At 30.6% G+C, this 16,357-nt stretch overlaps 1 protein-coding gene across 1 annotated transcript; it reads right to left on the bottom strand.

Moving 5' to 3' along the window:
- Positions 1-1,618: 1,618 nt before the first annotated feature.
- LOC126838356 (proteasome subunit beta type-6) lies at positions 1,619-2,971 on the bottom strand. Its single transcript, XM_050572713.1, has 6 exons — positions 2,766-2,971; positions 2,573-2,640; positions 2,382-2,513; positions 2,190-2,319; positions 1,994-2,138; positions 1,619-1,921 (listed from the first exon to the last, which is right to left on the bottom strand). The coding sequence occupies exons 1-6, from the start codon at positions 2,847-2,849 to the stop codon at positions 1,740-1,742; spliced, it is 741 nt and encodes a 246-aa protein (XP_050428670.1). The 5' UTR covers positions 2,850-2,971; the 3' UTR covers positions 1,619-1,739.
- Between the last annotated feature and the right edge of the window lie 13,386 nt (positions 2,972-16,357).

Here is a 16,357-nt window from a genome sequence, read left to right on the forward strand (position 1 = left end):
TATTAGAAATTTATGCGTCCATCTTTTTTCTTCCAAGATAACTTATGATTTCATATTGTAAACAAAATTTCTCTGATTTGTAACTTGAGTGGTTAGGCATACATGATTAAAAATATAAATACATTTCATTTATTATTTGTAAAGTTGAACCTAAAGACAGTTTATAAAGGGAAGTACTTTATGTTAGCTAAGTAAAATTATTTTAACACAATAAGAAGTAAAACCAAAAATTTGATAAAAATAATTATTTTATACTTGAATACATGTGTTATAAATTTAATGTTGGCACTTGGCTTAATCAACGTGTCAAAAACAAACATTTTTTTTTGCATTTTAGTTTTTAATACTTTCAATTAATTAGATGACACTGTAGGTTAACGAAATGAAGTATTTCTGTTGTACATTTATTACAATATTAAACGAATATACTTCATTTTTATGTCTAGTCTGTATTAAATTTATTTTTTATGTTTAGAAGAAATGCCTACTTGATTTTATAATTTTGCAACAAGGAAAATTTTGATTCGGTTTTCAGTATGAAAAAAAATGGAATTCTATATTCATAAAATCTTATTTATTAAACAAATTATATTGTTTGAGCAACTAAATAAATTATTCTTAAATACATAAAATTTAACAGGGATGGTGCAAACAATAATAGCTTTTTATTGATTATGCTGTTGATTTTAATTTTATTAAAGAAATAAAATATTATTTTAATATTTTCATAAATGAATGATGTGGCGGCCCATAGTATATCACAGTTGAAAGAAGAAGAATCACTTTCAATATAAACAAAAACGTGGTAACCATGTTCTATACCTGCTAAATCATAATAAATTATATCTATACACAATTGAAAATAATGTATAGATATAATTTATTATAGTTACTTACTCTCCCTGACCCCCTTCATCAGAACCACCCATAATGCTTCATGTTACGTTTGAACTATCGAGAATATTTTTAAAATTAATTAAATGGAAATTTATCAAACTTCTGTGTAATAATATCTAAATCTCATAAAAGTTGTTTCCGGTTAAATTAACTCCAAATCAGTCATACTCCGTGTGTACACCTCTCATTTTCTTAAGTATGCATATATTTGCAACGAAAATCCCGTATCCACAGATAGGGTATATAATTTTTGTTAAAAGTACATGGGAAAGTAGAAGGCACGGGTGTGCATGTACACACAGTGTATACCCTTACAACTACACCACTGGTATTATCATCAATATTACACAATTACTACCAATAAAGCGGTAATGCGGGCCATAGGAAATTCATGTATCTAACTTATAAAATAATTTTTAAATAAATTTACAAATGAAACGCCAAAAGTTAACAGACAATATAATGTAGAAATTCTTAGGTCATTATCTTTCATTAGATTGATGTAATTGCTTTATTTTATTTGGTTGTAAGTTTATGTTAAAAAAAGTATGTAATTCCTATAAAATACTAACTTTGCTAGTAATAAGATAATTAGTAATTATTGTTTTTAATTATGATACATTATTATTCGTATATGATTTTTTTTATTTTAAAACATTTGTTGTCAATATATAATAACTGTTTTTACAATTATTAAAAAAATTGTTTTTTAGACACCATGTTATTTAATACACATTGCCTTTATTTCAATCAATACAAGAGTGAATAATAATTAGTAATTACATTTTACCAAAATGATTAATAAATGATTGCAAAAAAAAAATTATAAATTTATTAAACTATTAAGCCATTGGGGCATCTTCAGAGTGTGGGCCTCCTGGTTTTTTTACAAGAACGCCATCATAGAATTTTGGCAATTCATTTCCAAGAACTAATTTCCTTTGAATAACCCCAGTATGATCAATTGTTCCTAAACGAACAACACCTCCACTGGATCCATCACGTTTGATACTCAAAGAAATGGCTAAAAAAATTAAATCAAATAGTAAAAAATGTCTTATCAATTATACAGATTTTTCAAGTAAAGCATACATACCATTAAGAACTAAGTCTTCGCACGCTTTTCTAGTCATTCCATCTTTGTACTGAGAGTCCATAAATCCATATAAATAAGTACTACCGGAGCCACCGATTGAAATGTTTTGTTGGATTATCATACCACTCACGGTAACTGTATATACCTAATAAAAAAAATGTTTTAAACACATCATTAAATATTTTATGATACATACTTGTCCTCCAAATTTCTTGTCCCAACCCGCAACAATAACACCAGCAGTCAACTGATGTCTGTTTTCATAAATAAGACTTCTAAAAACATTGGCTGCGGCTTTGACGAGAGGAGGCTCTCCCATTTGAATGCTAAAATATAATTTAATTTAAAAACATAAGTATTTTTAGCTTAGTGCAATATGATATATTACCTCGATAGATCCATATAATAGGAAACTATGTCAGTAATAGCTTGTGTATCGGCAGCTGATCCTGACCGACAACAATAAATATTATCGGACACTTTTGTTAACTTATCAGTCACTCGGTTAGCAATGTATGCTCTGTAAGTCAAACAAATTTATTTTAAAAGCTTCTTTAGCTGGTACCTAAATCGACTTACCCGGTGGTAGTACGAGAATCAGCCCCGATAACAACGCCTCCGTCATAACTAGCAGCAATAATAGTAGTCTGAAATCCAATAAAATATCTGTTAGGTACTATATATCATCACCCTTTCAATTCTAAATCTTACTACAAACAATAACCAAGAACTATTGTTTAAGTAGTACTTGAACATTAAATAAACTACTTACACCAGTGGAAACTTCATCTTTTTCAAAGTCTGGAATATTACTGCAACTATCACTTACATATCCGCAATGACTTAAGAGAGACATTTTAAAGTTCTGTGGGTATAAATTTTTTTATATTTAATGCAATTATTTTTACTGAGTTTATTTTTTTTTACTACTAAAAAAACGTTCTTCAGTAACAAAACATAAAATAACAATACAAAATTTTTTGCTGATAATAAAACTCATATTTGTACATAACCTATACATAAAAGCGCATAATCATTCCGTTTGTGATATTTTTTGTTCCATGAAAACTAAATGATATTATTTGTAAATTTGAAATAATTTCAACTTTTTGATTATAAAGTTTTGAATGCCTTTTGTTGGGTATTATTAACACCCAACATGATTATTTTAACTATTTTTAAAGATTATTTTTATTTTATCATTTTTCTTGACAATATAAACGATAATGAAGACGGAAACATTAATATTATAAATATATGTATTTAGATAAAACAAAAACAAGTAGCTATAGTATAGCTACTTCCCTACCACTTTGAAGTTATTAACGTATTTAACGTACTTTTACACTTTATACATACTGTTTAAAAAATGAGTAAATTTATCACATAGTTATTTTTTTTTAATTGAGGTTTTTTAAAATTGCCTATCCACGCGCCTTAAATTTGAAGTATACTCAAAAATACTTTGATATAATAATTTATTATATAATATCGATAACGCTTCATTCGGGCGGTAAATTATAATTTTTAATATGTTAGGCGTAATATAAAAAAATGATTATAAATTTAATGAAGATAAGTTGAGTAAATAACCAATAAGACGACCATTTACTATACATTTTAATATTTTTAATTGTCTACAAAACAAGTATTTATAGACTTTATACATTATATATATATATATATAATAGACACTAAACAATTAAATTTTTAAAAAAACTCATTGCTACATAACTACATAACGATTTGGGAGGTGCATTAGTCATGTTATGGATTTAATTCGTATTTTTAATATAGTAATTAATTACGTTTTCAACAGCTACTTATTCGATAATATACTCTAATACTAACTCAATAATAGTCGATTGTGAAAACCAATCAGAATAGCTATTTTACATTACTTTTAGAGAACTTTAATGGAGAAACTTAGTCGTAGCGCTCTTAAACAAATCCCTTTTTGTTATAAAGATGTACCTTAAAAGGTATTAATTACTTATTAAAAAAAAACAAATAGCAATCTTTTAATAAATGATTAACAATAAGTTAATATTTAATATTTACGTTTTCAATTAATTTATTGTACGTTTTTTTTAATACTTTTAAATAGCAAGCGATATAAATAATAGACTCCGTCAACATGTGATAACGCGAAATGTCCTTTTAACAGCCATAAAGTTTTTCCTTATACGCCATTTGCCAATACACATATTTTTATCGATCGTTATTAATACAAATACTTAATTTAAAAATAATTTACATACATATTTTGATGACTAATTTTCTTTGATTATCTTTTTTTTTAATTTCATATAGCATATTATTAATTGATGAAAACATTTATGAGCTCTTAATTACTAGCAAAGATAAATAACTGAAATAAACATGTATACAATTATAGACAGAAACCATTAACTATAAAATAGAAATAAAATAAAGTGACTGCAACACACGTATCTGAACCTCCAGGCTATTTAGCCAATCTTGTGTCTCACCGTCTCCTTTGTGGAACCCTTTGATTGTCTTACATTTTACCCTACCGGGCGATACTCAGCGAGGTCGACGATCGACAGGGCAGAGGAGGCACGAGGACCTCGCCGAGCCACTCAGTTAGGAGTTGATGGTGGCGCTGGGCGCGAGTGGCCAGGTGGCCAGGCTGTTGGCCGCGGTTATCCCTGTGGTCAGGGGAGAAAGAATTCTACCAATACACCTGTCGTAAAAGGCGACTAAAGTGACGTAGAGCCGTCCGATAAGTGGCCTTCTAACAGGTCACTTCTTCTTGCGACACACCTTACGCGGCCCGCAATTAGCACCCAGTGCTACTAGTCGGTCCGCGGTCGTAGGGGATCCCTTCGGGGCGAACCACTAAAGCCAAGGAACACCTGTCTTAAATTTTATTAGTTAAACTTTATTGAATTTTTGTAATTAATTTATTTTCAAATTTTTATAACTGAATTATATTAATGAACTATTCAATGTTCAATAATGCATTTTATTAGTTTATTATGAGTAGTTTAGCACACAATAGCGTGTATAACGTTACCAGTCGATGGTAAACATTTTAGCACTTTACGTAAGACGCATACCGTTTATTACAAAAACGTTAGTAAAATGTATTTTGTGTTTTAAATATTTTTCCTGCTAGTTGTATAAATGCTTGGACAAGTCGAGTTGTAAACTTAATGAATATATCAAGTAGTTGTTCTTACAAAAATTATTGATAAATAATAACTTCATTTTAGTAAACCGATATCAGTCTTAATGCTACAGCAACAACTTCGTATCAAGAGGAACTAAACTTTTTGATTTTAAAATTTAATATTCTCTAAGCACATTGGCCAATACAATATTTGCAAATGGCACCCGCCAAGTTGATACCCAATTCACAAATTGAATAGTGCCGGGTACACTTACTAAGGTTATTTATATGAATGCGGTCCCTATCCGGTCCGGGTCAATAAGTATATTACCAAAGGGACTACAAAATAATATTATACCGTTTTCCCATCTATAATGATATTTGTGATAAGCCTACCCATATCAGTGAAAACACCCTTACATAAAAATACAAATTAATTGAAGACGTCAGCAGTATTAAAAATTAACCATAATAGGAGCACAACAGCTATTGAGGTTATGGTATATTATATTTTTAATTTATTTAAAACTGATATAGAAATAACACTATAAAAATACGCTAGCTTAAATTCTATATAACTGTAAATTATATTAATCCGTTTCTAATAAACTCTATACCTTTAACGTTGGAATGTTTAGTATATTAACGTTGGAAATAAGTTTTCTTAAAACTATTAAAAATAACCAACAAACGTTTAAAGAGACGGTACAAGAGACGCAGTACGTCCAATCGTGTATACAAGCGTTGAAGTCGTTTATACAGTTGTCAAATATTATAATAATATGCTAATTGTTAAGTCACACGACTATGTAACGCTAATTGAAAGTCGAAAGTTTCTTCTCGCCGTCCTTAGTGCGGTTATTATGTTGTATTGTAACAGACACATACTACAACACAACAAAATATAGTGCAGGGAACGGAGACACAAGTTCCGTCACAAATATCACCTAATGGGCTGGAGGGTTGGATGGCCGCACCACCTACTACTTAATATATATATTTGTATATATACTATATTATATTACACTACAGTCTACAACTGTTCTGTTTATAGTTATACACCCTCAGCACAGCAAATAATAGTATTTGCAAACTCTCACATACACATATTTGTGGCGACTGCCGTGTGTGTATACGTAGTACACTGTTCATAATAGTACTGCGGCCAAGCATATTATCATCATTATTATTATTATTATTGTTGTTGTTGTATTTTGAACGGCAGATGTCTCGGTCGACCTCGTGGGAAACTCTTTCCGAAAACGGTCCATGGCACCGGCAAAATGTTGGTCAAAAACTGCTCCTTAACGCCTCGGAAACACCTTACGCACAGTCGACGCTAGTCTTATAATATCATAAAACATATATTAAGGATTAAACAAAACAAAAATAGTTACACATTATGGTTTATTTACAAAAAAAAAAACATTGTCCGATTATGAACAATACAAATTTGAGAATATATAGTTATTTTTTCTATTTTAATATTTTAAATAATATCGTGAACGTGCAAAATCTATAGCCAAAATGTAATTAAATCACCTAATTTAAATAGATATTTAGTATTGTAAATTATAAATTATTGTTTTATAATGTTTGATTTTAGCATCAATGGGCCCGAAGTAGTTTAAACTATAAAAATATATAAAACATCAATTACCCAATGCAATTGTGAAGCAATACTAAAACAGTTAACAGTATTTGGTTATACAAAGTACAATTCATAATTATTTCTTATGTCCAAAGTTTCGTTTTACGATAACTTTTTAGTGGCTGGACGTTTTTTTTTATACTATATACTATTACGCAGTAGATATATAGACTAAAAATCGTTCACCAAAAGTACATTTTTAAGACCAATAATTGTTGATAAAATTCTACTTTCTTTATCCAAACACCTTGAAAATGTACATTTATTTAAACATTAATTACAGCATGCTGTAGATTATCAACAAAAGTGTTCCAAATAGTTCCAAATTTGGTTTAGATTTGGTTTTAATTATTTAGACATTAACAACACACACACAAAAAAAAACCCAAAACTATATATAACCCTTTTTGGAGAAATAAGTGGAACCTTCTTCTTTATTTATGATTTCGGCTGTAGGTAATATTAGGACTTTGAAAATTATACTTAAGGTATTCTAGCCAAACTTGAGGAAAAAACTAACAATACAACTATAATTATATGGTCACGAATAAAAACTTAGTAGTCAATATTTACAACTTTTTAATATCGCATTTCAAAGTTTCAGAACTCCACTTGGTTTGTTATGTATTTTTAAAACTACTGTAGCGCGGATTAAGAACTTTCTTTCACAACTCGATCCATGTATCGATTCGTTCGGAAACATACCACAAGATGGTGTAACTAGCTCATTTTTACGAAAAATTGACCATGGCCGTTTTGACCCACGGCCCTTTTTAATATTATAATATAATATATATATATATAAATACCCACAATTAACAATTAAGGCTTATGAGTTATACTTGTAAACTTTTGTGAATTATCGTTGTAAAACTTGTTCACGCATGACGTACGTGCAACAGTGCTGAATTAAACAATTTATTATGGGAAAAAAGTAATTTAAATAATTTTTTTTTTATTTAATTGCTCTTGTAAAATTTAAATAGTTATAATAAGAATTTAATTTATACTGATAAAAAAGTGTATCCAAGATTGTTTTTACAAACACAGTAAAAATTAATTATACATATTTCTACGTAAAATAAGCATCCGTTTAGTTTCAATTTACAGTATAGAATTTCTGTATATTTTGTACATACAACATATTTTTTATTTTTATTACAGAGCAAAAGTTTTGAAAGCTGTTGATTTTTTCAATGAACTATTACAAATATCATTTCCTTAAAATGAGATTTCTGTGAATTTTTTAGAATCAATATCGTTCAAAGATTTTATTTAAGGGGCCTGCGCAATTTTGGTCGAAAACAACTGATTCTACTTCAAACGTACTGTTCCTAAGAATACTCCGATTTAAGTTTTAACAAAATATTTGAATTCTTTATAACATTTTTAAGGCATCGATCGAATTTTAAAATTATTTTTTGTTAATTAATTATTTCATTTAAAAAAAAGTAAAATATAAATCTATGTTTTATGTTGTGAGAGGAATATCTATCATTATGAAGTATTAAAAAACCGCTCGAATGTTTATTGCTTTAGTGTTGTAAAATAATTCGTTTTTAACCTCTCCCGTTAAGTCAAAAATGCAAATTAAGCTGTAGAAATTTAGTGTAAACATTAGGTAGACAAAATTAATGATGATGTTTAAGTGTCAGTGCATAAAATAGGACAGCAAAAGTGTAGTGTCGATCCCACAAAAACCTTTAGCCGCGAATTAGCTATTTTTAGAATTATGTTTATTCTTAGGATTTCACTGTTTATGAATTGACTGAATTTACTAATATATAGTGAGGATATGAGAAAAAAATCACAGCAAACATAAAGTAATGAATATTTTGTTTTACAGCTCACTTATTAATTTCCAAAAAGTTGTATAGGATTATGTTCATTATTACACGGTTTTTGGTCAGTTTCCATTTGTATATCAAGGTGTTATTATTTAACGGTTGACCTGGAAAGAAAATGTATTTTGTTTTGCCTAACGAATGACAACTGTTGGCGAAAATTTAGGAGGGGCTTTGGTTGCTATAAAACTTGAAGTCGGTGCTGTTTAAAATAATAATATATTTTAATAAATTAATTTTTCAATGAGTGATTTGTTGAACATGTTCAGTTCGAAAATTTAAATTTAATATGTTTTTTTGGTTAACCCGCCAATGGTGAAAACGACAGGGCCGGCTTGAAGGCTGTGTGAGATACGTCCTTAGTCCTGGGACTTAATTTCAAATATTTTAAATTCATAATTATTTTAATATTTTTTAGTAGCAATTTAAGATTTTGCCGGGTCTTTCTTACGATGTAATTTACAAAAAGTACATTTATGCATTTATACACCATTGTATCGATGAGCAATTTTAGTTAGTATATAAAATACCAATTTTACAGGCTTAAGAGGGCGTCGCACCGCCCATTTTTAAGGAGTAAAGTATAGGCAATTTTTTTACAAAATCTTTATTTAAATGTTAAACTGTGATGTATAATTATTAGTTCAATAACTAGGACTCTATTTTGGTAGTTATTTTATTTTTTGGACTATCACAGCATCCTTGAAAGCGATTTAAAAATGTTTTTTCATCTCAACTTGTTTAAGCAGACTGAAAATAACTCGCTTAATTTTGGATTTGGAGTAAAAGCACCCATTATAAAATTAAAAGAAAACAATATTTCGGAGAGCAAGACGGTGCGTTTTTTTCATTATTCTAAGTATAACGCTCAATACATAGTTTAGAAATAACGACTATTTTAACATTTTTAAATGACTGTAACTTTCCAAAAAATTAATTTTTTTTAAAAAACGCATCGTCTTGCCCTCCGCAATATTGTTTTCTTTTAATTTTATAATGGGCGCTTTTACTCTAAAACCAAAATTAAGCAAGTTAGTTTCAGTCTGCTTAAACATGTTTTTACCACTGAAAATCACCGGTGCGACGCCCTCTTAATATTTCGATTAAGTGCAAGTTATTATTCAATTATTATTTGGGCTACTGGCTATTCGTGCCGTTTGGATTCCTACAAATTTTATTGGAGTACGTTTAATGCAATCATACACAATTTTGGAAGAAAAACTGAAATTCTTAAATTTTTAGGAGTTTTTTCGCATAATAGGACGTTATACTCCGTATTTATTATAGTTAGGTATAAACAATTTTTTGCAAAATTTTAATTTAAAAGTTAAACTGTGATGTTTTAATTATTAGTTCAGTAATTAGGACACTTTTTGGTAGTTAATTTATTTTTCGGGCTATCATAGCATCCTTGACAGCGATTTTAAATATTTTTGTCATCTGAACATAGCTACGCTGAATCCGTTTTACCAAGTCCATAATTGTTTAAGAGCAAATACACCTGTAAAATAACCTATACACCTATATGATAACAGCATTTCATAGACAATGTCATATTCGATTTTGAAAATAATACTGTAAAAAAAGTTATAATTATTTAAAAAAAAGTGTGATTTTAATTGTTAAATATTAGGTTTATCAAAAAAAAAAAAAATATATGACATTGAATCCACAAATGTTGTCATCTTTCGTTATAAGAATTTTTGCTCTTTCGGTCATTACGGGATAATGCAAAACGCATTCCGCGTAGGTATGTTTTAGCGCTAGAAAATTGGGCGTACAACGTCCTCTCAATCCGTATCTGGAGTCAGATATTTCTTCTACGGACCGCTCAAATTAAAAAAAGACCCCTCAACATAGTTGCACATAGCCTCGATATGTTACAAGCCCGAACGGTGTTGAATCTGAAGATTTTGGGTAATACTTACACAATTTATCAAATGTGGATTATCCTACAGCATAGCCTCATAAAAAAAGAAAAAGTTATCACGAATAAATAATAAATCGCAGATACCGTTGAATCGCAGAGGGAAATTAACGACTCACGTGTATTATAATATATTTTAATTTCGATCATATACACAGATTCGTATATATATATATATATATATATATACACATTATACGACGGTTGGCGAGGTAGCGAATATTGTTTTCGCCCACCAAAGTCCGTCCAAACTCCGCCCAATTGACGGTCGATACCGGCACCTTAGGTATTTACATATATGTTCGTGACAATGGAGAACGACCACTGGGCGATAATAATACTCTCTCTCGCTCCCTCTTACACTTTCGTCCCGTCTCACTTCTTTGCCCGTTGACTCACTCTCCTGCGGCCCCCTCCTCCCAACACTCTCTCGCTCACTTTTTGCTTCTCTCGCGTGCTGTTTCACACACACACACACACACACACATATATATATATATATATACACACACAATGTATAATATATACAACGTTAGCCACACGGTCAACGAAAGACAAATAATAAAAGCCCGCCAACGTTATAACTCTTTAAATATTATAACATACACACACACTTACAAACAATAATATCAGCTCTGCTGTGTGTGTGTGTGTGTGTAACAAAAATAATAATAATGTATAGTACGGTCTGTGGGAGAGAAGATAGATTTTTTACTACTAGCTCTCTCTATTAAAAATCGAAATCAATAAGATGAAGAATTTGTCCCATTCATGTTAAACTTATTTCCAAGTAATAATAAATACTTCCCGTCCCTTACTCGCATTCGGACGAGACTACGTTGTCTCATCATAATTTATTTATCGCCAAAATATTATAAAGAGAAAAAAACCTTAGGACGAGACTATTTTTCTTATTATTATTTTTTTTCACTCTACTCGACTAACGCTAAGAAAATCAATATTATTGTAATATTCCTTTCGATATTCGCACAAATTTGTGTATAACTAAAAAAAAACTAATCATCTAGGCATTGCCACTATTTAGTTACACACCTTTACGCATCTATTCTGTCGACTTATTCGATATCGGCGGTATTGATTTTTATTTTTACATACATACGGTATGTATGTATATTTTTTTGCAGTGTCCATCTTGTCCGAGTTCTCTCCTCCGTCTCGCTCATCCGATACCGCTTCAACTTTTGAACAGCATACACGCGAATGCGTGCACACTTTTTACACCCTCGGACTACTTTGCGCAGGGGTGACTTTCAAAAAAAAAGAAATCTCAAATAAGCGGACAACTGTCAACTAAACAAGTTATTTTAATATATCTATATGATATTTTAATTGTGAAGTTTTCGCCAAAATTAAAATGTGTCAACCATAGAGTAATATAGAGGAGGCTTTCCCTAACGCCTGCATTTCACATTGACCCGACCAAGTAATTCTTATTTGTAGTTTAACCATAGTCACGAAAAAAAAAATTATATGTAAAACGGTATGTTTTGACAGTCTGCTCCCATAATTCCATTTTTAAATAATTAAAGCTCAAAATTTAGGGCGGGAGGAAGTGAAGAGTGAAGTGTATATAGTTATTTTTATCTGCACACATTACTCAACCGCGCTCCACCTTCTGTCCTAAATTTTAAACTTAAATAACTTCAAAATAACTAGTCAAAAATAAAATATTTAAAAAAATATTTTAAGATTAAACTAGTGTAGGGCGTTAAAAAAACCACTGGTTTATTACTCTATCGTAGTAACCTAACCATAATGTATTGTACATACTACATAATATTATATATTTTTTTAAATATAGTGGAGTTTACACAATTATATATTGTCAATTAAGATCTATTTTTATACGGTGTGCGACCAAATATCCCCATAGAAATTCTAGCGGTCGTTATTGGACTTTTATCGACATACCTTCGTACAGATAAATACATAAACGCCAATCGTCGATGTCATATTATTATTATTTGCAATCTATACAATACCGTTGTAATACTATCGGTGACCGAAATGCTCAAAATAGCATAATCAATAGGTATAGGATAACATACTCATAAAAAAATAATGTTGTACACGATTACTTACTTAAATTTGAATCCTTAATACTTGATATAATTTTGCAAAAATTTGCATTAAAAATTACTCACTCCAACTCAAACTAATTATAATGCCATAATGCCAATAATTTTCAAATGACAAACTATATAATATATTATATGTTTATATTTAACTATTTTTTTGTTTACTATGATATTTTATTACACTCTTTCTTTTAGTAAATTACTCATAAATTATAGTTTTTACTTCTAATAAGTATTGACTCTCGTTTGTTAATTACTTAATAATATTAGACTTTGTTTAACGTCTGCTTATGTGAACGGATTCTTCGTCACTGGTCGCAACCGCGGTAGGCTAGGTGTATAGACTGTAGTGTGTTTTGGGCAGATCTGCTTAGTGTTTTATCAACTCCAGCCAACGACGTTTTGTCAGGCTGGCTTTATTTAGTTCCAACAATTATTATTGGGGTTAAAAGTCAGTAAATACTAGCCAAAATTTTCGAGGAAAAAATATAAGAATTTCACTTCTCCCTTGAGCTGAGTTCGTATGATTATTGTTATTATTATATGTACATACGTCACACGTGCGTTGCCGGACATCTTGTATATAGCAGTGGGTTTGACTTTAGTGACACAGCTGCTGCGTCGATAGTAATTATTTGGACCCCCTGCCGGATCTCGGTCAATATTATGTATTAGCAACGACTAATGGCCAGCGATTAAAATAATATAAACTGAAATTCGGTGTCGGCAAAGTGTAAGCTTCGCATCACCGAATGATCGGCGTTTTAAAAAAAAAAAAAAAAAAACAATTACTACACTAATTATTTATTCTCCGCTATCGTCTTAAAAGTGTATGTCGTTATGCTGATGTAGTTTTCGAATGAGACAAGGATGAGATGTAGCCTTGGATCATTTGTCCTAAGCATTAGTATACAATATAGTCTATGCGCAGCTCGACGGAACACGGAACACGGCGTGTCGGTTTTTATTGTACGACAAATTAACATTACCATTATAATATACACTATTGTGATAAGAATATTGTTGTTATATTTAAAATATTAATTTGATCATTGTATTAATAAAATGGTGTTTGGCAACTGGCAAACGTGTGAGGTTGTCACACGGATTCTTTTGTCTGCCCAGCACAGTATCGGCTTTTGGTCAAAATCTGGTTGGAAACATCTGGAGTGCACCCTAGTTTGTCTGTTTTATTTTTCGTTCGCTCATTCACGCGAAATATCAACAGCGGCGGTGTTATAATATAAAACCAAACTGATTTTTTGTTTGATTATATTTTTGTAAGTATGTTAGACTCAGTTAGAGCGATACTTATTTTTAAATATTTTGGTTTTTTGAAACGCATACGACACCTACCCCAATTTCTTAATTAACTTTAAATACGTATGTATGTCAATGAATTAAATTGAAAGAAAAGCACATGTGCTGTATCACCTTCGAAATGCCTATCGTACGGCTTTATTAGCTATAGGTACAACAAAGAAGTAAAAATTGGTAATTTTGAATTATTTTTTATCAAATTTGGTTGAATTTTACTAGAATCTAAATAAACATAAAAAAAAAGTATTGTTTTAATATCACGAATTTATTAAATACTATTTTTAAAAAATTAAATTTTTGTGTAAAATAAATTGTATAAAAAAAAATTCCAAAAGTAATGTTTAATACTTTTTAATTTTTAGATTAATAATATTAAGTAATTCTAACTAATAATTTAACTTAGGTCAAAGATTTTTACAGAATAAATCATCATCAAATTTATTTCTGGAAAGTTTTTGTATTTTATGGTAATTTATGTCAATAATCTGAACAATTTGTTAGTCCCAGAAAACAAAATTGTGAGTAGATACTGTACAGTACTTCGAGTTAATTAAGAATTATTAAGTGGAATTACTTAACTTTATCACTTTTATTTATATTATATTTTTTGTATTTTCTACTACATTTTATTAACCATTTACAATTTTCTCCTATTATTAAAGTCCCAATGTAATAACCAACCAATCTTTGATCAAAATCATTAATTTTAATTGTTTTGTTAAACTATGGCATTATTATATTGTATTTTATTACAAATGGCATCTAAGTATTACGAAGGCGATTTGACACGTACTCTCTTTATTAAATTTAATTAAAATTTTGCATACCCTAGATCTTAAGGGTACTTGGGGGGGGGATGGTAAAAATTTAAACAAAAATGTCTACTAATGACCACTTTAATTAGTACATAAAATTAATATTACTATTAAGTGTTTTAAAAACGAATCAAAACAAAACAACGATTTTATCCAGCCGATTGTCTTTGTTTTGTGCTAGCATGAAATACCTTTTTATTAGTCGACAACAACGCTGTACGTTTCTATTGCAATATGTGCATAACTTGTTGTGCTTCGAATACAAAATTTTGTTTTTTAAATCTAATGAAATGCTGGTATCCGATTTGGGCACCACTTATTCGTGTGTGGACATCTGGGGGCACGGTGAGATGAAGATTACCGCTAACGTCCAGGGTAACCAAGCGACGGCCAGCCGTGTTGCGTTCACGGACACGGAAAGGATGGCCAATGGAGGTGATATGGCCAAAAGCCAGATATCCACGCACCCCAAGAACACGGTTAAACGGTCGCAAGTACGGCGACCCGTGCCGCGGACTACCGAAAATTGCGGTATAGTACAAAGGAGCCGATAAGCGGTTGGCGCCGGAAGAAGTGAGTTGCGCGGTGGCGCTGGGCAAGACGAGGGACGTGGCCGAGGCGCGGAAACTGTAAGAGGAACTCTTCTGCGGCAAACCGTTGAGTCTGTCCGTCAACCCCGAAGAAGCAAGAAGCCGTGCAAGCGGCCATTATCAGCAGAGACACTAGTAATTAGCGTACGCCTTGCAAACGGTAAAAAACCTACACTACTCAATTCGACCACCAACCGTACGTGACCATCGATGCGTACGAGAGCGAACGGCCGATAACCGCCGACAATAATTTTCTGGGCAATAAATATAATTAGAAATGTATCTAAAAAGTAAAGTTATTTAACCATTTTATATTATTAGAGGTAAAAGGTTGAGTATATTCATTCAGGACAAGTTTTCAAGCTTACTTTGTATTACAAATTGAAATTTACCTTTAAACACACGATACACAATTCCAGCGATACTTACACGAGTCACGAATCACGATTCATTATTTTTATAATTTTTTTAAAATAAACACAAAACATTGTATTAAGAAAGCCCTCCAAAATATATATCCGTTTTACGTTCGTCACATAGGTCCAGTGTAAAGAACTATAATTGAAGTATCAAATAAACACATCGTAGAAATGTACATATAACGGTTACCTATATAGAACTTAATCCAACAGACTTCAGGTATAAAACCCACATGAGGATAACATAATATTTACAGCTGCTATTGTCGAGCGATTTAGATACAGTGTTTTTGCTTTAGGTTATTTTATGAAAAACAAAAGTAACGTTTTCGACATGCAATATGAATCGATGGAACAGAAATCGTCCAAACATTTATTTTTAACAAGTATACAAATATTGCATTATTGTTTGATTTTTCTAGGCAGAGTCGACTAGGGACAAATAACAACCGATCGGAGTTATATATTTTATAGAGCCGCAAGTGCTCTCGGAATGGTTAGCCAAGGCGGAGAACCGAGAACAGCTAAACTCTACCCCATTAACAGCAATAGTATATCATAAT

Source organism: Adelges cooleyi, unplaced genomic scaffold (genome assembly GCF_023614345.1).
Source record: "Adelges cooleyi isolate 19-005CV unplaced genomic scaffold, UGA_ACOO_1.1 ACOO_flye_CR_arks_rails_tigmint_CR_PRNA_30, whole genome shotgun sequence".
NCBI classification, from domain to species: domain Eukaryota; kingdom Metazoa; phylum Arthropoda; class Insecta; order Hemiptera; family Adelgidae; genus Adelges; species Adelges cooleyi.